The 27610-nt window shown below is 35.5% G+C and overlaps 1 protein-coding gene and 2 pseudogenes across 1 annotated transcript; 1 reads left to right on the top strand and 2 right to left on the bottom strand.

Annotated features, from left to right (window-relative positions):
* Positions 1–564: 564 nt before the first annotated feature.
* LOC107430399 (receptor-like protein EIX1) lies at positions 565–4512 on the top strand. Its single transcript, XM_060818436.1, has one exon. The coding sequence runs from the start codon at positions 738–740 to the stop codon at positions 4218–4220; it is 3483 nt and encodes a 1160-aa protein (XP_060674419.1). The 5' UTR covers positions 565–737; the 3' UTR covers positions 4221–4512.
* A 691-nt stretch (positions 4513–5203) lies between these two features.
* On the bottom strand, positions 5204–7237 carry LOC107430402 (gluconokinase-like; annotated as a pseudogene).
* A 1627-nt stretch (positions 7238–8864) lies between these two features.
* On the bottom strand, positions 8865–11956 carry LOC107430403 (altered inheritance rate of mitochondria protein 25-like; annotated as a pseudogene).
* Between the last annotated feature and the right edge of the window lie 15654 nt (positions 11957–27610).

The raw sequence follows: 27610 nt of genomic DNA, 5'->3' as shown, positions 1-27610 counted from the left end.
TTCTCCATCGCCCTTCGTTACCCTTCTTTAAGATACCAATTTCATGACTCTAAAGTCTATGTATAATGTATGTACATATTTTTTTTTTTTTTTTTGGGATGCAGACTCTAAAGTCTATATTTACCTCTACTCTACATATCTATGGAATAAACATTTCGGCATCGATATATTTCCTATTGATAGTATTATACATAACCAATATTAATTAATTACAGTTGATAATATAACAAAATCCATGATATTTTATAGCAAAAGGTATGTTTACACGATTTTACAATCTACCTACCAAGCAAGGTGCATGAAGCCTATTAAAAAATTACTGCATATAGAATTTTCTTAAATTCTCAAATATTTCATTTGCTATGTGCATTTATTATACATAGTTTTGTCATTTTTTTTTTTTTTGGCAATATAAATATGTCAATGCTAAATTGCTAAAATTCTAAGTCATTAATATTTTAAACTGATTACATATATAGTTGGTCTGGAAGAGTGTTGTTGCTTCTTTCAAGTACCAAAGTCACTGACAATTTCCATATACAGTTGCTGTTTCGGGGGCCCTTAGGAAAGTGAGTGGAAGTGCACATGTATATGCAAATCATTTTCACAGTTGATTCGAAAATCTAATGCACGAGAACGTTTAATCAGAGTAGTGAGATTCACGGCAAAACTGGCCACCCAAATATATATGGCAAGCCAAGACACATTATTTTGTAGCATCACTAAGTTGTATCGTCATGGCTGTATCAGCTACAGCTATTATGAATCTTTTCTTTACAATATTACTCACACAAGCACCCATTAATTTGAGTTATGGAAGTAGTACTAGTGATGATGTAGTATGCATCGAGAGCGAGAAAAAAGCGTTGTTGAGTTTCAAGCAAGACCTTGTTGATCCTTCCAACAGGCTTTTGTCTTGGAACGTTTCTAATGAGAACTGCTGCAAATGGGCTGGAATTGTCAGCAACAATTTAACCGGTCATGTTGAACAGCTCCAGCTTTCTAGTTTTGATCCCGACTATGATTTTTTTGGGCGAGGTTCTTTAGAGGGAAAGATAAATCCTTCGTTGCTTGGTTTGAAGCATCTGAGATACCTAGACCTTAGCCACAATGAATTTGGAGGGATTCAAATTCCCAACTTCATTGGTTCGCTTGTGAGTTTAACACATCTCAACATCACAGATGCTGGCTTCCAGGGACTAATTCCTCACCAACTTGGAAACCTCTCGAGTTTGACTCATCTTGGTCTTCAAGGTATGGCTGAATTATATGTTGAGAATCTTCATTGGCTTTCTGGTCTTTCTTCCTTAAAACACTTGGAAATGGGCTATGTGAATCTTGGTAAAGCCTCAGACCATTGGTTGCAGGTAATAAACAGGCTCTCTTCTTTATCAGAATTACATTTGTCCGGCTGTGAGCTCTCTCATATTATTCCTAATAATTCTGTGTTTTATGTTAATTTTACATCCCTTTCCGTCCTTGATATTTCATATAACAATTTTAATTCTTTCATACCGGAATGGATTTTCGGCATGAATAGTTTAGTGTATCTTGATCTAAGCTCAAACACATTTATAGGCCCATTTCCCAATAGTGCTTATTGTTGGAATTTGACTTCTCTGAAAGGCCTTAATGCTGCTGATAATTCTATGGATTCTTCTTTAGCCATTTGGATATCTGGTCTGAGTAGTAGTCTTGAGTCTCTCGATCTCGGGGGTAATGCTCTACAAGGTCCACTTCCATGCAGCAACCAAAACATGACTGCTCTTAGATATCTTGATTTGAGCAGATCTGAATCAAATTCAATGGCCGCCATTTCCATTGGCTTTTTGTATGATTTGGTCGGACTTGAATACGTCTACCTTAGTGACAGTAATTTAGAGGGTGTAATCTCAAGTGCGATTCAAAATCTTACGTCGCTTGTTCATCTTGAGTTGTCCTATAATTCACTCATAGGGGAAATGCCTACATGTATGGGAAATCTTGCGTCACTCGTTTATCTTGACTTGTCTTCTAATTCACTTGAAGGGGAAATACCTTCATTTTTGGGAAATCTTACGTCAATTGTTCATCTTGACTTGTCCTTTAATTCTCTTAAAGCGAAAATACCTACAGCTTTGGGAAACCTTAAGTCAATTGTTACACTTGGCTTGTCCAGTAATTCAATCGAAGGGGAAATACCTACAGCTTTGGGAAACCTTAAGTCAATTGTTACACTTGACTTGTCCAGTAATTCAATCCAAGGGGAAATACCTACATCATTGGGAAATCTTTGCAATTTGTCAGATCTTTCCCTTGGAGGTAATAAATTTGGTGGGAAGGTCTCAAATGCTTTTGATAGCTTGTTGTCAGCTGGCTGCCTTTCAAATAGTTTGACGTCACTGGACTTGAGTGAAAATTTATTTTTTGGTCAGCTGACAGATCAAATTGCCGAATTCAAAAATGTAGTCCGGCTTTCACTTGGAGATAATATGATATCTGGTCCTTTGCCGGAGTCATTGGGGAAATTAACAGAGTTAGAAGACCTATCAATTGGTGGCAACCAATTGAATGGATCTCTTCCAGAAAGCCTTGGTGGTCTCTCAAATTTAGGAGGTCTCAACATTTCTTCAGATCATTTAGAAGGTGTTGTTACTGAACTTCACTTTGCAAATCTCACACGCTTGAGAATGTTACTTGCTTCTGGAAATTCAGTGAGTCTAAGAGTAAGTCCAGACTGGATTCCTCCCTTTGATTATTGTAGATTTGAATTAGAATCATGGAACCTGGGACCCACGTTTCCAATGTGGCTCAAAACACAAAAATATGTAGACATGGATATATCAAACACTCAAATTTCAGGCATCATCCCCAGTTGGCTTTCCAACTTAACCATTGAATACTTAAACGTCTCTCATAACCAGCTTTCTGGCAGAATTCCTGATATTCTTCATATCTATTCTCCTTACTCAATGGTTTACATGAGTTCCAACATGCTCAGTGGTCCCCTCCCTCGAATCACTTCTGGGCTCGTAGAGCTAGATCTTTCTAATAATTCCTTGTCTGGGGATATTTCTCACTTTCTGTGTCATCCATTGGCTACACCAAACAATCTATCAATACTTCATCTTGGGCGGAATCATTTCTCAGGAAACATTCCTGATTGCTGGATGCATTGGCCTGAATTAGAAGTCATAAATTTGGATGACAATAATCTAACTGGGAAAATTCCAAGCTCCGTGGAATCTTTACAAAGCCTGTTATCATTGCATTTGCGCAACAATAGTCTCTCTGGAGAAATTACACCATCTCTACAGAATTGTAAGCAGTTAAGTGTTCTCGACCTTGGTCTAAATGAGTTCAGTGGAAGCATTCCAACATGGATGGGAACACGTCTTAATCTGACAGTTCTCATTCTTCGATCAAACAAGTTGAATGGTCAAATTCCATTTGAGCTCTGTAGCCTCACCGCACTTCAAATCATGGATGTTGCTGATAACAATTTGTCTGGAACTATACCAAGGTGTTTTGACAAATTGAAAGCCATGACCACCGAACAAGTAATGAAAGAAGCCATCTCTTATTCCAACTTTGATGGTTATTTCTTCGAGGAGGTAATGGTGGTGATAAAAGGAAGAGAGGATCAATACGACATCATCTTGCCACTTGTAAATGGTTTGGACCTTTCGAGCAATAAACTCACCGGAGAGATCCCACAACAACTCACAGCTCTCCAAGGATTGATATCCCTAAACCTGTCAGAAAACTTTTTGGAAGGAAGAATTCCAGATAGTATTGGCAACATGAAGTCATTGGAATCTCTTGATTTGTCAAGAAATCAACTTTCCGGTGTAATTCCTCCAAGCTTGTCAAGTTTAACTTTCTTAAGTTACTTGAACTTGTCTTACAACAATTTGTCAGGAAAAATTCCATTAAGCACCCAAATCCAGAGTTTTGACGCTTCTAGTTTCATCGGCAATGCACTCTGTGGGCCGCCACTTTATAACATCTGTGATGAAGACCAGTCAAAACCTACTATCAACAATGAAGAACAGAAGGCAGATGATGGAGGTGAAGCTGACCGCTGGTTTCATTTGGGCATTGGAACAGGTTTTGCAGTAGGATTCTTCGGTGTCGTTGCTCCATTGCTCATCTCCACAGACTGGAGGCATGCTTATTTTGGCTTTTTTGGTTACTTTTGGTACAAAATTCTCTACAAGTACAATTGCCTTTGGCCTTGAAATATGACCATGAGCCAGCCAATAATGCATCTACAAGGAGCCGAGTTTCATCTCTTTCTTTTAGCTTTCTTTTGCATCTATTGAAGGCTGCTGATGATGTTTCAATTTGGTTTTTATTGTCTTTTTACAATTCTGCATAACCTGAGGATACTTAGTTTGGGTTTGTTGATTATGTTTATGTATAATTCAAGATTCTGTACAATATGTTACCATGCAGATGATTGTCTCCCTTGGTCTTAGTAAAGATTACATTTAATATGGATGGTTAATTAATTAGTAAGTATTGATATTCCCTGAATGTCTCATAACTTAGTATGCTTAGAAGTTTTATATACATATACTGGTGCTGGAGAGCTATTTTCTACCCCGTTCTTGCAGATAACAACTTGAAAAAAAAATAAAAAAAAATCCTTATTATTAGAAATTCCTAAACAGTCATTCCAATTCTCAACAGGCATAAATTAATTTTCCATGATAGCAACCAGTACACATAGTTCTAAACAAATTCTTTACGAGCTTTCTTTAAGACTTATAGTTATCCAAAACTGGAGGCATGCTTATTTTGGCGTTTTCGGTTACCACGGTAGAAAAGTACTGTTGCTTTTGAAATTTCATGTGAGTGGCCTTGAAATGTGACCTTGAGCCAACCAATAATGCATGTTACCATAATTCTTGGATTCTCTCTCTTGGAAGCAGGGTTTCCCCTGTTTCTTTTAGCTATATTTAGCCTCTGTTGTAGGTTACTGGCGCTGCTTGAATTTAGATATTATTTTCTTGTGTTTTACTGTGCCGGGTTACCATGCAGATTGTTGTCTCCCTTCTTGGCAAAAATTACATTTGAATATATGAATGGTTAATTAACTGGTAAGAATTCATATTCGCTGAATGTCTCATAACTTAGTACACCTAGAAATTTTATCTACATGTAGAGTTGGTAGAAAGTTATTATTTTCTCTCCATTTCTTGCAGATGTAGACTGAAAAAAAAAAAAAAAAATCACTTTGCAATTAAAAACTTCTAAACAGTCACTCAATCATCAACTGGCATACAGGTCTCATGATAGCAAACACAGTTCTAAACAAATTCATTAAGAGCTTTGTAAAAGACATATGGTTATCTATTTGACTTTAAAAATTAAATCTTGTATAGTCTCAACGATGACTTGAGGACTTAAGAGTAGCATCAACCTTCAGTATTGCTTCACAATCATCCATCTGAAGCAAATCTAACTGAGATTGCAAAAGTGTGGCCGGCATGAAATGCTTCCCTTCTGCAACTCTCTTCTCTAGCCGAGCTGCAAGCACCTCGGCATCAGCATCCAAAAGAACAAACTTCACAAAACTGGCACAGCTTTCAAGTTCATAATTATGGTCGCCAGATGTTAGAATTTCTTTGTACCGTTTCTGCGGAGCTGAACATCCAAGAATTACAGTTTTTTGTTTTCGATGCTCTCTTTTAAGGCATCCTGAAGCATTTCAAGCCTAGGAATCCGGTCTTCATCTGAAAGAGGGATCCCATTGCACATCTTTTCTGTAATTTGACAGAATAAATGTTCTGAATAGAGTTCCACAAGAGAAACAGAGTGGGATGATTTACACAACATAAAGTTACATATCTACCTTTGTTTGATACTGGATGGAAATCATCTGCGTCAATAAACTTACAATTTGTCTCTTTTGCTAGCAACTCAGCTATTGTGCTGTTGAATCACATCAAAAGGATACACAAGAACAAGCAAAAACCTAGATACTTGATGACCAAAATCAAATGTAAAAGAAATATTTTACATGTCTACTGATTTTGTACCAAGGTTGTCTGGTAAAACTAATTACCAAGAAAATATTCTTCTGCACAAACATAAAGTTAAATTTACTAGAAGGAAATATTCAAGAAGGTAATGGACCAGCTGAGATTATTGTCCGAAATTCATAATCTTTTATGAGAAGTTACGGTTTGGAAAATGACACTTGTGTAATACATGAAAATTTATGAAATTAGAAACATGCATCTTTTGAACATGATCTCCGTCCTGTAGAACAGAGTCATGCTATGGATGGAGCAACTAAAGCTAATACTAACTTTAAGGGGTGGCAGGGGGAGCTGGAAGTGGGCAACAAATCATAAATAACCCCAGAACTAAATCAAATGCCATTCAAGTCAGAAATATGTTCCTGTTTGTAGACAAACTCCTTACTAGATAGTTAAAGATCCAAAGAAGAAGAAATTTTTGTTTACTAGTAAAGATATAAACAATGGTATCTACTTATTCTATAGTTGACAGATTCTTGTTCACTATCAAAATCAGGTCGCTCAATATTGCACAGTTCCTTGTAAAGTTTCAAACAAGTTACAACAACGAACAAACTGCAGAGATAATTAATGAATAGAGTAATATCCAAGGTAATTAGTAAACAGCCATCAGACAAATCAAGAATGTATATTAGTTCTCCTCATTCCTGACAAATGTCAGTTTTTTGACAGAGCTGCAGAAGACATTCAAAATAATTTGGGCTTTCAGTATTTCCTCATGACATTTTGAACTCTTTTCAATTTCAGTTATGTCCTTCAGCAGCAATTCACATAGAGATTTATCAAGAATATAATAATGGACTTCTAGATTTATTTATTTATTTTTTTAAAAAAAGCGCTGTCAAAAAGCCTCATATTTAAAATCCATTCATCTTGTCTATAATTAAGTGGACTCGGAAGGACAGGATAGGAAAAGGTTCAGTATGATTTTATAAGTCGATGGTCACTCCTAAACAAAGTCCCATCTTGCAATGCAGCTCAATTTTTGGGATAATTCAATCTTCTGACTTCTGTTATCATCTAATTCTACCAAATAGTTTAAAGCTTCTATTAAAATTAAAGTAAAGCGATGAAATAAAACTCATATTCAGATAATTTGCTCTCCATGTGAAAGTCCCTACTTACCGTAATGGTTTGAGGTACAAATCCATACCCAATTCCCAATTACTAACAACAGCAGGAGAATATAAATTCATTAATCTTTCCATTATTAAGTTTCTTTTTTTTCTTCTTCTTTTTTTGGTACCACATTCATCAAAGAGATACGGCCATCTCGGGGAGGATTCATCTTTCCAAGAATGTAGCAGCCACGGAAACTTGTAGAACCTCTAACGATTAATCAATAAGACCTCTAGAATTTGACATTCTTTTAGACAACAATTTGGGTGCTAGATTATGTAACATACCATATTTCTATACATATATTGGAAGTAACTGCATAAAGTCATTCATGTCACTCAGCAATAGAATGAAAGGGACAAAATAGAACCTGAAAAGAAAATTGAGGAAATAAAGTATACGTTTTTCCAGCACCACTGACACCCATGATCACTACAGCCATCCCTAATTATTGGAATACAAAGAAATTTAGCAAATTTATTTTAAAAGGGCAACCAAAAAAAAAAAAAAAAACAAAGAAATTTCATCCAGAAACAGATATCAAGTTCATATTTTATCAGCAAATTCCAAACACAGAACCCAAAAAGAAAACAGAAGGAAATTTCAAGATATTACCCTCGGACGCTGAAGCCATGGCGAAGGAACCAATCAAACGAAAATAAATCTATGAAGCGTACCAATTTTCTAACATAAATACCCACTGCTGGGCAAATCAAGCAGAAGACAGAGCCTACTTTTTTTTTCCCCTTTTTTTTTTAAGGAGAAAATAAAAAGGAAAAAAACTAGGAAGAAAAGCTAACGGAACAATTTTATACAGCTTCATTATGCAAAAGATATTGCCCATGCACAAAAGGTTTTTTTTTTTTTTCGGTTGGTTGGGCTACTAAAATGGCATGAAGTGGGAGTTTGACGTAGGTAATGGTAAAGTTGAAACAGGGGTAGCCAAGGGAATAAAATCTTCATATTGAATACGGCATCTGATTCCCACGTCGTCCCAATTCTTATGTTCACAGCGTGTCGTTTAGTCAACCAAACATTATTCAGGATCTTTTTTTCATATATAGGCCAATTTTTTTTATATAAACTTTTTATTCTGTATCCATGTTTAAAACCCTTTTCTTTTTTTTTTTTTCCCCAAGCCAAAAGGACAAAAAGTTAAAAAGTTCGATTACTTGGGAACTAGCCCTGCTATATTTCAATTTGTGGAAGATATAATAAAGTTTTCATTGTTAAGGAGGAAAACTAATCGCAAAAAGATCGTATCTACATGACAACCAGTGTGTCATAACCAGTAAAATTTCAAACGTTAAGGACTTCCAGGATACAATTTTTCCATATGTAATGTAGCTTTCCATCGACTTCCAAATTCCTTTTTCTTTTTTTCTTTTTTTTGTTAAGGTGTTTATCATTGTGAGGATGTAATATCTTTGAACAATACAAAGAACACGATAAAAAATTGCCCAACTACTTATATAGATTCACAACGACAAACGAAAACAATAAATTATAATGCAAATTAACAAAATAAAACTCATATAGTAGTATTCCTCCAATATAATACACATTCTGCTCCAAGCACATGAACCAATATCTTGTTTACACTTCCTGGACATTCAAAACCAATGGTGTCAGAGTGACAACCCCATAGAAATGGACCAAGGAAAAGCTCTTCTCTTCACGACTTTCTCAATATTGTACGTCACTGGGTTCGAATTTGAACAGGGAGTAATGTGTGAAGTAAAAGAAATGACAGGATATCTGCTGAAACACCTTCAAGAAGGTCAGGCTTAGAATGTCGTATATTTTCAGATGTGATTTTCATCCTCAACACTACATCAGACCGGATCTACTCTCCCACGGCAATAATAGGGAGTCCCCCCCGGGGGGGGGGGGGGGGGGGGGGGGGGTGGTGGGGGTGGGGCCGCCAAAACGAAATAAAAAAATAATAATAATAAATAAATAAATAAATTAAAAAAAAAAAAGAAGAGAAAAATGTTAATGCTCATTTCAACAATCTCTCTCGGAATTAGAAACTGGAGGTCAGACACAACCAGCATCTTTATGTATTGGTAACAGCAATCTTCATTTCCAGCACAAGCAGTTATTTCGCTTCCATTTTTAATGGTCATATACAAAGATGTCTCAAGTAACAATGATCCTCCCAAAGAAACATGTCTACTAGCCCCAGTCTCATAAGAAATTCTTAAAGCTTACCAGCCACCATGACTTGAGAAATAGTCATTGACCAGTGATATAGCAAGAGCAACACAAACAGCTCTATCTGATAGAGTCAATGGACGAGCAACCTCCAACTATTCAATCTGCCATATAAAAATGCAGATAGAAGATGAGATAAGCAAATAAAAGTTAAGAAGATTATTGTATGGTATGATACTCTACCTCTCTAGAAGGGCCTGTTTTGGAGCTCGAATCTGAACTCCCAAATTGAATCACACATTGACCAGCATCAGTAAATATCTACATCAAACCAAAACATGAAAAAATATTAGAATGCTATGCCTAATTAAACCTTAAAAAAAATATATATATATATATATATATATATATTCCATTCATAACAAAAATTATAAAACAAAATAATGTACCAATCCACTTTATCACCACTAAACCATATGAAACCATATCCATAGCGATTTATTACCACTCTAACACAAATCATTAATAGAGAATCAAAAATCAGAAAATGTTTTAAAATAACAAATGCAATTATGGAGAACGAATAGAATAATCTATACAATTACAAACTAACAGACACAAAAGAAACAACCTCAAAGCTAAAACCTCTCTGGTCACGATCTGTCTCAGCCAGCACATTCCCATCAATGTCCTTCAAAGTAAAAGTCCCAGGATTTTCGACTACTGCAAACTGCTTATTCCTGCAGTTATTTTGATATTACACTTGAATAAATTCGATGGTATAAAGGTGAAGAAAACTCAAGAATTTAATCTCTTAACAAAAGCAGATAAGGTTCGATTACTTTAGTTATAAAGTGACAATGGAGAAATAAAACATACTAACTTTACGACATCAACTTGATAAAAACAATTAAAGAAATGAAACAATTGAACTTACCCCAGGTACAAATCATAAATCCTCATCCAAAGATGCCATCATCTCTGAACCACACTAACTTCCTAAAGATCAGCAACCATATTTTAATTTACATGCTCAAAGATTTTTACTTGCGTCCAAAACGAATAGCAAAAAATAAACATTCAAAAACCAACATACCTTACCATTGATCTCTGCATAAATTGAACTGGTTATCCACCAGAAAGGTCTGTGGACCTAAGATGGTAAATGAAGACTTTAGCAAAAACATCAAAGCATCCAAGATGCGAACACCAAGCAACTTTCACTGTTCCAAAGACAAAAATCAAAGTCCTCACCCTGGAAAGCTCATTACCCATGCCATCAGTTATGAAAGCAACAAAAGGGCACCTTAGTCGAAGCAACTTCAAAATGCAAAAGCAGCATTAGCATAGGAATGTAAAATTGCATACCTGTTTTCCTGAAATTCATCAACCAAAGTAAGAATACAAAATTTAAAATGAAGAGATATGAACAATGAACATACTATGTATCAAGTGGCACAGTAGGTGCATATGAGCACACACAACAGAAAGCCTGCCTCTGCTTCTAAACATGGTTCTGAAACCTGTCAACTTAAAACCATGGTCAACTTAAGACTCCAGGCGATTGCATTTCGACTTTCAAGTCGCCCTAAAACTTTTAGAACCTGACTCGATTCTTAAAATTATTTGAAATTGTAAATATAATGTAAAAGGTAAAATTTTATTTTTACAGTAACACTTGTTGAAGAAAAATTCAGCAGTAAAATGGTAATAATACAAAAGCATAAACCTCAAAGTTGTCCACCACAAGCTTTTGAGCAAAAGATTCTTCCTTCGGTATGAACATATATGAGAGAAAAATAACACAGAAAAAAATCACCTGCTCAAAACCGAGAACAAGATTTGCCCACTCAATATCTCTAGTAATCAGCAAATTTGATCTAGCAAGAAGAGGTGCTACATGGGCCTGCAGATTCAACCAATGTCATGTAAAACATTTCACTTTTCCATCCGATAGCCAAAAATATATATAATTACCCGTAAGTCAAAACCAAGGATCCAAAACCTTTCAAAAGCTACTACTATTGAACTGCTGAAGGGCAATGTATACGAAAGCTACTATCCCCATGTTATGAAATTACAATTTAACATCGCAAAATAGCAGGAAGACCTTACGTCTTCCGGATATTCAGGCTCTAGATAACACCTGAAAACAATCTGTCCAGCGAATTGAGGTATGATGATTGATTATCATAATAATGCCCACGTTTAGCCACTTTCCTTCCTCTTCTCCTTGTAGAATTCTTCATCTTCCTGTCTGCAACCCAGAGCCTTGCAAGGTAATTTCTGTCTATGCCAGGATCATTCTCAACATCCTGTCCAAATCGACGGCACTGAACCATCATCTCCTGTTTTGACTCGAAGCAGTTTCCTTCAACATATCCAGCCAGCTTAAATTCCCAACCTAAACTTCTTCCCAAGCTCAATCTTTCTCGAAAAGCTACTACACCACCACCGGAGCCATTAGGCGCCAAATTCATCGACCTTACCGCAAAGAATCTCCTTTGACATCGCAACCCAATAAGGAATCGAACCCTTCCAGCATTAAAGATTACACCTTGATGATCTTTTGCAGTATAAGCAAAACGATGAACCAAACTTGGAATTGTCTCTTGTGGATTTACAAACATTGGAAGGGCTACACACCCCATTTTCCGATTCATCTTGCTACAAACAGTATCCTAAATTTCCTGCACTAAACATTTATATATGTATATGATATGACAGATTGTTATTAAACCCGAAAACAATATTAAATACGAAAAGCAAGATAAAATTGCAATGATAAAGCTCTAAGATAAAAAGAACAAACGAACTAACTAAAACTAGCGGCTAAAGAAAATACATAAGAACTAATTTCAGAAAAAAAAGTACTAAATAGAAGTCATATATGATTACTTGTATAAACCATTTTCTTTTTCATATATATATATATATATATATATATTTTACTTTCTAAGCAAGAAAATAAAAAATAAAAAAAAGGGTCTGTTTCCCGTAGTCCAGTCAATTTTCCCGCATGTTTTTCCGAGAAATGAACAAGAGCTTAGAAACCAGAAAGACCACGAACCATCGCAATTACAAGCATTATTACCTAAACTGAAATAATCGGCAAACAGAATCAAGAAGTGTTTTCCAAAAACACTTTCTTTGTTTTCGTTTATTTTTTTATTTTTTATTTTTTTTTTTCAGCGTCAGAGAAAAAATAAAAGCTCTTCAGATAGTGTCCTCCTCCTCGAACTGTCCATCTCAGTCTCGCAAACATTAACTCTCTTTGAGTTTTTACCTTCTTGGGTAGCCAAAACTTCGGCTTAATATTGAAAAATAGCAATTTATTTATTTTTTTTTTTAAAACTAGCCAATTTTTAATACATCCGGACCAAAATACACTTCATTACTTTTTTTTTTTTTTTTTTTTTTATCTTCTTTCTGTACCAATACGCAGCTGGTTTTCTTTTCTTGTTTTTGGTTTTTTTCTCTACTTTCCCTTTCCCTTTCCTTTTCAAAACACAGCTAGGTTAGGACTCATTGCAAGTCATTTTTAAGCTGGTGTGTTTCCATTCGATTCTTCTGCAAGAATGATGGGATTCATTGGGGTTTTGGTTTTGAAGAAGATGGATTTTCGATTGGGACTATGTGCTCGAAGAGCTTGGATTTAACTCTGCCAAAAAAAAAAAAAAAAAAAAAAGATAATACAGAAAAAAAAAAAATTGGGTGTTTTTACTTATTGGATTCTTATAGAGGTTTGGGGTTTTTTTTTTCTTTTTTTGGTTTCTCTATTTCATGTACTTATAATTTTTTTTTTCTTTTCCCATCTCACGCTTCTATGTCTGTTTGGTTCCCGAGAAAGCTGAAGAAATGAGAATTTGGGTTTTTTTTATTTTTATATTTTTTTGGCTATTTTGTTTGCTAACATAATCGAAAATTCAGCTTCGGTTGAGGAATTTTTTTGGCTGTTTTGGTCAATGAAGTTTTAAAGAAGTAAACAAAGCATGGTAGCATCATTTGGGAAACTTTCTTCATTCAAAGTTTTATGTACAGTCCTTTTCTTTCCTCTCCACCATTTTGATGCCTTTTCTGGAAGAGTGGCAAAAAAAAATTAAAAAACCAAACTGGGTGTTTCCATATTCTGGTTTTTCTTCTAGTGAACAATTGTTCATATTATCTTGAATAGAATTTGTAACTTTTATTCTTCAAATGTGAAAACTAGAGTGTGGAATGGTCAGATTTATTTGTTTTATTAGCTTTAGGAAATTGTATTTATTCGTTGCAGCTGTACAAAAAAATTCCTTGTGGTTGTCTTTTATATATATATATGTGTGTGTGTGTGTGTAATATGTTCTCTTATTTGAGAAGATTTTCTGTTTTAAGGTATCCTAAAGCTTTATTTCTCTGCTTCTTCTCTTTCACTGTTATGTTGCTTTGGTTCTTGTTCGTGTTTATAACATTCTTTTCTATTTTATTTCCCTTTTCGTGCTGTTGTTTAGAATTTACTTTTAATTTGTTATACCACTGTATTGGGGCCTTTTTTTCTTCTTTTTATAGGACATTGTGCATTTTCAATGATGGAATTTAAAGTGTCTTATTTTCATCCAAAATTCTGAGAATTAGTAATATATTTGGTTGAATCAGTATTGTTCTATACAAAATTTTCCTTGGTTCTCTGGCTTTTTATTTTTAATTTTGTGCGGTGAGTTTATCTAGGCTCATAATCCGTGATACCGGATTTGGTATTGTCAAAGTATTACATAATTGGTTCTCTTCTGAGTTTTTGTTTGAATTAGTAACAACTTTGCTATCAATTAATATCATACACTATTTCACTGCTATTTCAGGAAGAAGTATGCTCATGAGGTTTTACAACAAAGAACTAAGCATATGAGTTAGGTGGTTGATTCATGAACAGCATAATATTATTTTTACTTCTTTGTTTTTGTTACTTTCATTATGTTTATAAATGCATCTTTTTTCTTATATTAGCATTTTAAATGTAGAGATAATGATGGGTTTTGATGTTCATTTAACGAAGATAATTATGGGTTTTGATGTAAAGATATCTAACTAACGGTCTACAAAATGTGGCATGTTTATTAGAATTCGATTTTCCACAAACCCCTTATATGCAAGTCAATTCAAGTTTCTGGATAATTTTACGTCTATTGGAAAATTTTTCCTCCAAGCGGAAATCATTTTCCTCCTGTCAGAAAATATTTACTTCTGTCGAAAACTAATTTCCTACACTTGGAAAAGCAATTTCTAATAGATTATTTAAATTAATATTGGGGTAAAAAAAATTGAGAGTGGAGACAAATATTATATAAAATGAAGATGGATTTAACAAAAAATGTATTGACTTTTAAAATTAATAACCAATTAAAAGAAAAAAAATGATATATATTTGTTTTTCTTTTCAAAATCATTCGAACATTTCATAAAATGAGATGTAAACTAAAGATTCAAAATCAACTCAAGAATGCCTCTTTTAATTTGGGATTAAATCCTTAAAAAAAAAAATTGCTAAATACGTACTACACCATTATCACAACATAAATAAATCATTACCGTCGAGTAGAAAATATAATATCCAAGATATGAAATAATTATCGAAAGATATTAAACTATAACATTAAATAAAAACTTCCTAATTAGAAGCATAAGACAATGGATTCATACATTTCTACCTATAATGTTCAACACCACCACATCGGCTACATTTACATCCAATAACATATGCACCTTAAGATGGTATGCATTGCATCCTCGACTTACCGGCTCGCCTACGTGTCCATCTCGGTGGAAGAACAATACAACTTGACATGTTACCTGAAGCATGCCATTGTTTTTCATCTAACACAGGGTAAATGGACTCAGCATAAGCTGCACGATATGCATCCGTGGTGTAGTAATGAGAACATATGCCATAAGGAGTAATTTTCGCTCTCTGCAAGCAGCAATACAATGATTACGAGGATACATGTAATAATGAGAACACATGCCAAAGGCTGTTTGATGAACATTTCTAAATACATGTTCAACTTTCGATGTCAGGACCCGTCCAAAATTCCTTCCCGGAACTCTGGACAAATCCTGATCCCAAGAAGACCCTACTGGATCGTCCTATAGAAAATCCGGCAGCATCTCCCCTAAGGGTAAAATATGCGCAAAATTTACCTACACGAAAATGCACTCCTATATGGTACCACTTTATTTCTCCCACCTTACTACTGCACGAAATTACACTCCTATATGGTACCACTTTATTCCTCCTACCTTACTATAATAATTTTCACAGTGGCCGCATTCCGATAACAATTTATATAAAACACATACGTATATATATGCAATAGGAATAATCAACTAAATAAACAACCAAATATATTTTTAATCATTCACGTCTGCCCACACCACCCACTGATTGCCGTACATTTCAAATATATTTCAAATATTATGTTACAAAATATACCAATGCGTAATATAAGAAGAAAAGTAAAACAATCATCACATCAACAACAATAATAATAATAGCAATCGTTTTCATGATGAAAATAGTACTAATATCATATGTCATATTTACTCAAAGGTAATCACTTGTCCAAGAACTATCACATAATCATAGCTGTCCCAAGGACTATCTCATCTGTCCAAAGGCTACCACTTGTCCAAGGACTATTATACTTGCCCAATGGCTATCTTTCTTGCCCGCAGGCTGTGATACTTGTTCGGATATATCATATGCTAATAATAATAATAGAAATAATAAAAATAATAAAAATAAAAATAAATAATGGCAATAATAATAAAAATAATAATAATAATCATAATGATGATGATAATATTAGTAATAATGAAAATAATTGTAAACATAATTCTGATAAATAATAATTGTAATTTTAATAACGAGAATAATATTAATAATAGTAATGACAATAAAAGCAATTAAGTATACTGCTAGAAAATCAGATTATGAATAGATAGAATAATACGAGATCAAATAATAATTTAAAATTCAAAAAAAAATATTATCAAATATACACTCGTATCAGGGGTACAAATGATACCCTCCAACATGTTGCGCAATCCATGATTCCAGCTGTCGCCAACACCTTACTACCAATACAGTCCGGGGTGGTTGCCTAGATTGGCCGTCCAATCCCCTAGACTCGTATGCAACATAGTGACGAGGATAGCTCTTCATGGACCACATCGGATCGCTGTTTCCGTACGATGTGATACATATAAATATAACATATATATATACAAAAGATACTTGATGCACATACTATATACCAGTGGTGTCCTACGGTGCCCAGTGTCCCAAAACACTGTCTGAAGGGGAGGTTAAAGAGAGAAATCGGTATACGGTCGCATGGCGTCCCACCGTGCCACTGCTTAAACCGTCATCTCGGCCATAGAGGGGGGCGGCTATGGCCAATATCAAACTTGCCTGCCTTCGGTTCGATGGCAACTCACGGAGACATTACAACCTGCACACTAATCACATCCACATCCACCTATGCGCTAATCACATCCACAACTACAGAACACCAGTACGTGTATGGTGCATCGAAAACCGATAAAAATATTTTATAATATTATATATTTTTTAAATATAGTATAATATTATAAAATTTGAATTTTTATATGATACACTTAAATTTATGCACTTTTATCAAATTCACAAAATTTCATGCATAAATAAATAATTAAACACATAAGTATAGTTTTGATCACAATAATTCAATATAATCAATTCCGTAGGCCTTCAAATTAATTCATACTAAATGTCCCTAGAACCACATACAATTCCACAAATAATTAAGCATATAAAGATACATTCTATTAGCTGTCATAACTTCACAGTAACCTCACAGTAAAGTTAACAATAATTTAACAACAGTTTAAAATCTACAGCTTTCTAAATTTAAGAAACATTAATTCAACCCATATTTATGCAATTCAACACAATTGGACATCATCAATATAAATAGCAATTCCTTAAACATCAAACATGCATTTTTCAGATTACCACATTAAAATAATATTATTTTATCCAAAAATGGCATCTTTCAAAACACTACATCATAATTCACAAACCAGGTACCTATAGAAAGCTAAAGAGATGAGGAATACGTTACCGACTTCCGTTGGACTCAATTTGACCGGCGGTGACCTATAAATGGACGGAAAGTTTTGGTCAATGTTCAACTTCTCATATCTCTTAAACAGCAAGGAATTGAGCCTAATGGATCTCAAAATTGAGCTCAGAGGGTCTGAAAATAGTAGAAAGGAGTATCAATTTCGCCGGTGATGGCCGGATCACCGGAAAATCAACTTGCCATCACCGACGATGGAGGCCCGATCCCGGTGCGTCCGGCGACATTCGACCTTGTCCTTCCGGTTACCGGCTGGGTTTTCCACCGGCTTTCTACCTGTCTGGCACATGTGTAACACCCCGTCCCAAATCGCATCGGAATCCGTGCACGTTGACCGAGGTTGACCGTTGACCGTTGACCGAAGGGGGTCAAAAGTTGACTTTTTGACTCGGTGAGAATTTTGAGTTGACTAGGGTACGGTGGCGAAGTGCATGACGCCCTGAGTTCGTAGACTAGTAGCACGTCGAAAACGGAGCTACGGTTTGAAAGTTATGGGCAAAACAAGTTGAAGTGTAAACTGTCTAAAAGGTGCCGGGAGTTGACTTTTTCTTGTGATGTAATTGTGAGTTGACTCTTGTATGGTTGTAAAGTACTCGTCGATACGAGTTCATAGACTAGCGGCACGCTTAAATCGGACATGTGGTTAAAAAGTTATGGACGTTTGAAGTTTACCGGATACCGTATTATTTTAATGTTTTTGGGTCGTGAACAGTGAAATGCCACGTGTCAGTTTCTGATTGGTCCACGTGGAATGAACAGTGTCACGCAGGGTTTTAATTTTGAAAAACTCTCGGGGAAGAGAGAGAAAGAGAGAGAAGAGAGAGAAAGAGAGAGAGGAGAGAGAAAGAGAGAGAGAGGACCCGCCGGCCGCCGGTCATTTTCACGTTTTTCCGGCCTAGTTACTGTACACGCACCGGCCAGCCAGATTGCCCATCTCATTTCCGGCAAACCCTCCAAATTTCACGGCGAACGGCCGCCGGACGCGCCCGGATCGGACGTCCGAAGTTTGGCGGCGATTTTTCCCCTCCACCGCCGGCCACCGCGAATTGGCACTGTTCCGGCCACTTTCCGGCCACACGCGCCTGACAGCCTTGATCCTCTCCTCAAGTCCGGCCTACCCACCAAAAATCACGGCCATCGGACCACCGACGCGCCGGGATCGGAGCGTTTTCCGGCGAGGGGTCGAAAATCTTCAAACGGTGATTTCTCCGCCGTCCGACCTCCGTTTTGCTCACCGTCGGTCCCGTTGGATTGCTCTCCTCACGATCTACAAATCTGCAAAATTTCACAGCAAACGGCCACCGTCGGAAATTACTGTTCCGGCGACGGTTGCCGATGACGTGGCGGCCCGCCGGAAAATACTGTTCCGGCGAGTACCCGAAAATTCCGGCCAGCTCCAGTCCGCAGTGTTCGACCTCCTGAACCCAAATCCGACTTCCGTTTCCACCAATTCGCGACGGTTTGGGAGAATTGCGGAGCCGAAACCCGAAAAGCTTCCCGATAAAATTCAAACCCCGTCGCGTACGATCATCGGAAATTAAGACCGGATCTGTGATTAGCATCACTCGAGCTTCGATTCGGAGCACCGGTGAGTCGTAGAATTGATCCCGTAGTGGATCATGGGTTAATTGCGTGCTCCAGGTGAGTGACCCACCTTCAAATTAATTTTGGGGAATTTAATTGATGAATATATTATGTGTGAATTAAATATTTGGAATTTAATTTCTATGTGCCAAATATTTATGAATTTATTGGATTTAAGAAAATATGAATTCTACAATTTATGCCATGTGGAATTATTTTATGGTTTTGAGGATTTTGAAATTGGTGTGGTTTTAATGGTAAATTGGGCACGATTCGATTTTCAAATATTTCAAGGAAAATATTTGGTTATGTTGGTGATTTCAATTTTTATGAAATATGCCCATAAAATATTATGGGATTTGATTATGATATTTCGAGAAATTATTTATGCTTGGAAAAAATGTGGATATTTGAATTGATGGATTTGGGAGTTGGTGGATTTGAAAATCATGGAATTTATGGTATGGATTATAAGGAAATTGTGGAGAATTTCCCGGTTCAAGCGGATGGATTATGCCCGCTATGCTTATGAAAAATGTGAAATTTGTTTTATGATTTAAATTTATGGATTTTATAATTTTTAGATGCACCGTGCACGTACTGGTGTTCTGATTATGTGATATGGTTAGTGTGCACACGGTTGTGATTAGCGCGCAGGTGGGTGTGATTAGCGCGCAGGTGATGTGATTAGCGCGCAGGTGGGTGTGAGTAGCGCGCGGTTGATATTATGAGGGTGTCCTGTGGATGCCATCGGAGAGGGCGGCCACCCCCCTTTGGCCGGGACACCAGGTTAGCAGCGGCGCAGTGGGACGCCACGCGACCGTATGCCGGTTTCTTTCTATAACCTCCTGTCTGGCGGTACCTTGGGACGCTGGGTACTGTTGGCGCCACTGGTATATAGTGGGTGCATCAAATGATTTTCAAAACTGTGTTTTAAAAATAAAATGTTAATGAAAAATATAATTGTTACCGCTTCTGGTATTTAATTGATGTCTTGGTTTCGGGGAATATGGATAAAGGGTTTTGTGAATTGTTTTAAAAGGGGAACCTTTCCAACTGAGAGAATTGTAAGGGTTTTGAGAGAAAATATTATTTCCAAATAATTATTATTTATACTTATTACTGTGATAATATATGGTATAGTAGTAGGGTCGCTCACTGAGATGATTAGCATCTCACACTCTTAAATTCCGTTCCTCTAGGTACCAGGTTGTCGGTGTTCACTCCGAGCGGACTTGATCTTCCTCGCTGTTTTAGTTCGGCAGTACCCTGTTATTCTTTTATTGCAGTTGTAATATTTCTTTCACTCTTGTTGTATTTATTTTGCACTGGATTACTGTATTTATTTTTTTTTAAGTGCTGCAATTTGTGGAATCGATTTGTAGTATTGTGGGAGGAATAAGGGGATAATTTTAGAAGTGTGTTTTCAGTGCAGGGAATTTTGTGGTAAGTAAATCCCTTAGGGGAGGCTCTGCCGGATTTTCCGTTGGAAGGTTCGGTAGGGTTTCCCTGGGATCAGGGCTGTCTAGGGTTCCGGGGAAGGAATTCCGGACGGGTCCTGACACATGTGGCCGTCAGGTGGCTGGAAGAGATGCGGCAAGGAGAGATCGACGGGAGGAAGAAGAAGGAAGAAGAAAGAAGAAGAAGAAAAGAAGAAAAAGAAAAGGGGGCCCCATGGTGTTTTCCCACGTGGGGGAGAAGGAAAGAAAAGGAAAATAAATAAATAAATAAATAAAATAATATTAAAATAATAAAATAATATAATAAAATAATAATAATAATAATAATAAAATAATGTAATATTTAATTGTCTGAAATGTGGTATTTCCTTGTCGTGACACGTGGCACCCTTATAATGCTACACGTGGTGTCACTATTCACGCACACTCACAGATCGATGAATAGTAATAGCTATCTCGGAAAAACTTCACAGATCCATAACTTTCCAATCATATGTTTAAATCGGACGTACTACTAGCCTACGAGCTCGTACCGACGAGTACTTTACAACCATACATAAGTCAAACCTCAATTTTACAAGAATAAAAAGTCAACTCTGGCACTCTTGAACAGTTCAGACCTTAACTTGTTTTACTCATAACTTTCAAACCGTAGCTCCGTTTTTGATGTGTTACCAGTCTATGGACGCGGATCGATGCGTACTTCGCAATAGTGCCTCGGTCAACCTAGAATTCTTACCGACTCAAAAAGTCAAAATTTGATCTTCTCGGTCAACGATAGTCAACTTGAGAAATTTCCGGTGTACTTCGGGATGAGGTGTTACATTCAAAATCACCTCAACATACAATGGAGGCTGCATCATTGTCATCCCTTCATTCCTACATCTTGAAGAAAGCATTTCACATCCCATCACAGCGTATTTCTGTAGGATCCAACTTTTCTGCACATCGTCTATATATCCATTTTAGCTTTAGTAAATATTCATTTCGATCTATCTCAATATAATTGAAAATCTTATCCTCTAACTCTGATTTTGTGCATCTCTTGCCGATGGAAACCATTATATTTTTACCATTTCGATATTTCCACTTACCACCATCATTTTGTACCAATGTTTCATTGTATAAAACCGCAATTACAATATCATCATCTTCTATTTTACTACAAAATTAAATGAATAACATTAAACTAAATCAATGAATATATAAAAATTTGAATAATACTAAACAAACATATACACTGTATTAAAAAAGTCGATTCTGTTTTTTTTTTGGGCCAAATATAGCGTTTTCCTACTGGCGGAAAACTGGCAGAAAATTAGCAGAAAACTTGCAAAAACTGACAAACTGGAGGAAAATGGCGGAAGTTCATCTTTTTCGCCAAATTTCCTCCGTTTTTACTGTTTTTTGTGATTTTTTAGTTTTACACAAATTTTTTTTCATTTTCAAACCATATGTCACTTAAGTATCTTTAAACTTACATATAACAGCTCATAAATTAATTTCTTACATACCCATATTAAATAAAAATCTTAAAAGGTACAAAACTAACAAAAAATACAAGAAAAAAGAGAAAAAAGAGAAAAAAATACATACCTATATTTCCTCAGTTTCATCTAATAAGAAAAAAGAGAAAAATTTTACCTGAATTTAGTTTCAGAAATGAGAAAATACAAAAAAAAGAGAGTGAGAGTAGATGAGATGCAAAGAGTGTTTGTTGCCTATTAGAGAATGTCTTGTACAAAACATGAACGGGTGTGTAGAGAAAGAAGGAAAGGGTAAGAAAAAACATATTGCGTAATTTTCAATTTGGTCAAGGGTATTTTTGTCCCAAGGTGGCTAGATTTTTTTTTTTAAAAAAAAAAAATTGCTATTCTTCAAAAAATGATTTATGGGGTGGCTAGTTTTCGAAAAAATCCTAAAATTTTTGGAGTGTTTTTCATGATACACCATCGTCATCGTTGTTGTTGGATTTTTTTTTTAAATCAATTTTTTTGAAAAAAAAACATTTCCTCCTACATTTTATGTAAAACTTGAAAAATATTATTTTTTATTGAAAACAAAATATTTAAATTTATAAAAATATCTACAAATTAATAGAAGTTACAGAACCAAAATTTTCATTAATAAATTAAAAATTATAATTTAGAATATAAAATAACATATAGAGTGAAGAACTGGATGGCTTCAATGAACCGAGAGTAACAGCTGCTCTTGTTTATGAAACTTATGACAATGGATTCTTTGTATCATTTAATAAATGAAATAGGATTATTGATGTATCACTTGTAAATGAACATTTTGTTAGAATAGAAAAAATATTTCATTCCAAATTAAGACATAATTCTCTTTGAAATTCTGGAATGAATATGGAAAAATTGATGACATATCAATTAGATCTATAAATGATCACCAAAATTTTTTTTATTTTATTTTAGGTCTAAATTTTTATCTTTTGTGAATGCCGAAAAGACAATTTTGTTGTGTTACATATTCTTATAAAAATTTGCAGACTTGAAATGTAACACCCCGTCCCGAACCATGTCGGAATTTTTGCACGTTGACCGAGATTGACCGTTGACCGTTGACCTTTGACCGAAGGGGTCAAAAGTTAACTTTTTGATCCGGTAGGGTTTCCCTGGGATCAAGGCTATCTAGGGTTCCGGGGAAGGAATTCTGGACGGGTCCTGACAGTTGGTATCAGAGCTCTAGGTTCTAGTATTCCTAAGGGACTATGCATTATTGTGCATCCCATCCGTGTCTATTCTCTCGTGTTACCCGTCTTGAAGCGTTCTTCCGTTTATCTCGAAGCAAATTCGTTGCCCGAGTTTGAATAACTCTAATCTTCGGGGGTGTCAAAATATTTTTTTCCGATCGTTTATCAAAAAGTAAATGCTTTTCAAAGTGGTATTTGAAATTAAAGGTGTTTTGTTCAAGTATTTTTGGTTTGTGTTCATATATGTATTTGTATGTTATATTGTTTGATATTATACTGCACCATACGGAGGCGGCGAACCAATGTGGTCCATGTAGAGCTAGCCCCATGATCATGTTGCCTACGAGTCCAGGGGATCGAACGGCCAATATAGGCAACCACCCTGGTTTGTATTGGTAGCAGAGTGTCGGCGACAGTTGGAATCATGGATTACGTAGCATGTAGAAGGTGTCGTACGTACCTCCATTACAAGCGTGCATATTTGTTTTATGTTATGGTTTTTCCAAGACCGACTCCAGCGACGTAAGAAATTTCGAGGACGAAATTTTTGTAAGGGGGGAAGGTTGTAACACCCCGTCCCGAACCATGTCGGAATTTTTGCACGTTGACCGAGGTTGACCGTTGACCGTTGACCGAAGGGGTCAAAAGTTGACTTTTTGATCCGGTAGGGTTTCCCTGGGATCAAGGCTGTCTAGGGTTCCGGGGAAGGAATTCTGGACGGGTCCTGACATGAAATGTCATGTTTCTATAGGTCCACAGGTAAGTTTTTCAATAGAGGAGGACAATGAATGATGGAATAGATGTTATTGGCTGCCTGGTCACTTTTGGACAATTTTGAATGGAGATTAGGATTTACTACAAGGTTGGCATTGTCTATATTGAATGGGAGAGAAATCTGAAAAGTATTCCAAAATTGTCTACCTTCTGGTTCAAGGAAATATTAGAGAGTCTACATAACAACTCATGAAGCTGAAGAGAAACAAGTAATAGAAGTTTGGTGGATGCCTTTGAGAGTCTATTGGTTTTCAATTGAGAGAGAGTTTCTTTCTTTATTTTTAATTTTCTTTGATATTTAGTTTACGTGTTTGTGCAAATTTTAAATATATTTTGGAGCACTGTATTATTAATATTTGATTTATTACATATTTATTTTGGAAATTGGAAATGATAACTGTGAAGGACACTTGGTTTTACCAAGTATAAATGTTAAAATGGTTAAAAGCACAAGGAGCTATTGAATATTTTCTCTTACTAAATTAAAGTTTCATAAAGGATCCTTGCCAACAGATATTTACCAAATAATTAGACAACTTAGTTGGATCATTGGCAATAGTCACTAATCCATGGTATTAAGGAAAAAGGAAATTTTCCAACATTTTTTACAGTAATCATCCCAAGAACCCTTCTAATAATTCCAGATTGTCCCATTTAAAAAGTTTCACTGGTACAATCCTTAAAAGAAAATCGAATAAAACTTCACCTGATACCACAACAAAAAAAGATCGATATGACACTATGTTTTTGATTGATATGACATGCATTGAAAACTCCATCATATCTATATTTTATAAGACGGAAAAATATTTTGGAAACAAGTAATTGGATAAGTCTTTAGAAGTCCATTTTATAAATAAAATTTGAAATAATCGATTTAGGATATCCATCATTTAATAGTAAAAGTGAATATGATTGCATGTTAAGTGAACAAATAGAACAAAACAGAAGAGAGGTTCTTGTATCTCATTTAAGCTTCATACGATAGCCTGTTTAAGCCCATCGTATCAATTGATGAGTAGCCATGTGGCACCGTCATGTCTGACATGGCCCATTGTTTTTGAGAGTTTGTATACGATGGGCTTGACTTGAACCGTGGTATCTGACCAGCATATACTAGTCTTCTACCTCATTTCAATCTTTCCCTCTTCACTTTTCATCAAAAACATATTTTGCTCTCTTCACTCTCATTTCTTCTTTTCAAAATTTCCCTCCCATAGGCCAACATGTTCACTTTCATCATTTGGTGAAAAGCAGAGTTCTTTCTTTGATTGAGTAAAAAATATTAAGCCCATAAAAAAAATAAATGAAAAGCTTTCAATTTCCCATAAACAAATATTAAGCCAACCTTTCGATCCTCTTCTCGACGGCCACATCCAGCAATGGCAGAGCAGCCAGGTTTTCACTCCAATATTGGCGTAGAGCGGGCCGGCACCGGCAGTGAACTAGGAAGCAGAAGGACGCCGAGGGACGTAAACAGTGAAGGCAACGCAGAAGAGGAAGGGCGATCTCAGCTTCAACGCGAACCGGCCACCACGATCAGCTCCATCGTGTGATTGATGAGCACTGCGACCAGCTCCATGGCGACATCCATGCTTCAGCCCCATCGTGAGATCCACCCACTACCACATGTAGTGGTTGCTTATGCCTTTCAGATATGGGTTTTTACTTTCAGATCTACAACAAAATCTCATAGAATTGTTGGCCAAAAATTTTTCATATAACATTGTAAGCATAAGGTCTGGTTAAACTGCATTTTTTATTCGATGTTCAGTTTGTTTATTTTGCTTCTTATAGGCACAAAATTTTTGTTCTTTGAGAGAATTGGAGGAGTTTAGGGGAGGGGGTTAGGTTCTTACATTTTGGTCTTAATTTGAATAGGTTTCTAATATGCTCTCTTCGGTTTCCAGGAAAACACATGCACTTGAAAGGAAAAGAGAATATCCTGTATATAAAAATTGGATTTTTATGCGGTTAGAAGCTTTTTATGATTAGATTTCACATTCAATTCTTTTTAGGTGCTAATCTCAAGCAACTTTACAATTTCAAAGCTTGTTTATTTTCCTTTTCTCGTGGTTCTTCGTGGCAAGCAGAGGCTTCTATTTAGGTTTTATTGCGGTGGCTTTATAAAAAAATGAGTGGCTAATTGAAGAAAGTGTGATTACATTGTGCATTTATACCTTCTTTTTTTTTTTTGAAAAAAAAAATTTCTTTACATAGCGATGCATATAATTGATTCTTGATTTATTACATGGGGGCGCTGAGATAATATATGAAGGGTAGAAGTTGAGAAGGATCTGGTCCTATCAAATTTTTACTTCTTTTTTGTTTGTTTGAATTTAGTCAAAATTGCTTTATTGATGTTATGCTGTTGTGTATCAGTGAGTTACTTTCTTTTTTATCTATACTAGATCTGCTCGATTTGCGTCATGTTGCTTTTGAATTTGTTTCCTGGTTTCTGAGATTTTATTTTTTAAGAAATAAATTTTTAATTTTTTTTTCTTTTTAAAATTTTTCACTTTTTTATTGATGGGCTTTAGTTATGATCATCGTCTATACTCAATACCAAGACAATGATTTGGAATAAAACCGTCATATTTGACACCTCAAATACGACAGCAATATGTGCACCGTCCTTCTTTATATACAGGGACCTCACTTTATGCCCATCGTATCTAGGTCATTTTTGTTTATGGCGTACGATATTACAATAAGGTTTGTTCTGTCGTACTAGGTGTATTATACGATGCACTTTGCTCGTTGTATGCGGGTGTATTTTTTGGTGGTGTAAAGTAGGAATAACCAACACATGCAAAATAATACTTCAATATATATATAGACAAAGCCATAACAATGCGCAATTTATCAAACAATCAACAACTATAACTATTCATACTATAGGCCATACTAAAGGCACTTACTAGGATCACTAATGCATCTATATTTATATTAGGACATTTATAAGTAAATATAAATATAGGTTATATAAATAGCACAAATGAGCCTAGATAGAAACAAAGGTAAAAAAAACAAAAATAATTATTGCTGCTGTTGTATAAAGATATAGAACGACAAACGACATATAAGGCATACAGTTTATGTCAATATCCGTCTCGAAATTCATGGAACCCTAAGATGGCCTTGATCGGGTTAAATTTCATCGAAACTTCTAAAAATAATTTAAATAAAAGAAAATTAAATATTGTTGCTGCTGTAGAAAAATATAAAACGACAAATAATGTGGAAGATATATTGGTTGTGTTAGGATCTGTCCCAGAGTTCCCTAAGATAGCCTTGATTGGGGTAAATCTAATCGAACCTTCTAAAAAAAATTGAAATAAAAGAAAAATAAATGTTACTATTGTTGTGGAAAAATATGGAATGACAAATAATGTGAAAGATAGATTGTTTGTGTTAAGATCTATCCCAGAGTTCCTTAATGGAACCTTAGGATAGCCATGATAAGGGTAAATCTCATCGAAAATTCTAAAAAATATTAGATAGTATCTCTTTTATAAAGCAAACCTTAGACAAAAAAGCACATTTCTATACATTCATAACAGTCCACACCTTCCATTTATTACAATTCCATAAATTTACAACACTCCATAAATATAT

The sequence above is a fragment of the Ziziphus jujuba genome, chromosome 6 (assembly GCF_031755915.1).
Source record: "Ziziphus jujuba cultivar Dongzao chromosome 6, ASM3175591v1".
Classification (NCBI taxonomy): Eukaryota; Viridiplantae; Streptophyta; class Magnoliopsida; order Rosales; family Rhamnaceae; genus Ziziphus; species Ziziphus jujuba.
Note: the sequence above shows the minus strand (reverse complement) of the source record. Positions and strands in the feature narration are given on the sequence as shown.

What these genes read in the sequence shown, in the direction of transcription:
- LOC107430399 (XM_060818436.1), top strand. Translation starts at nt 738, where the DNA reads ATGGCTGTATCAGCTACAGCTATTATGAATCTTTTCTTTACAATATTA.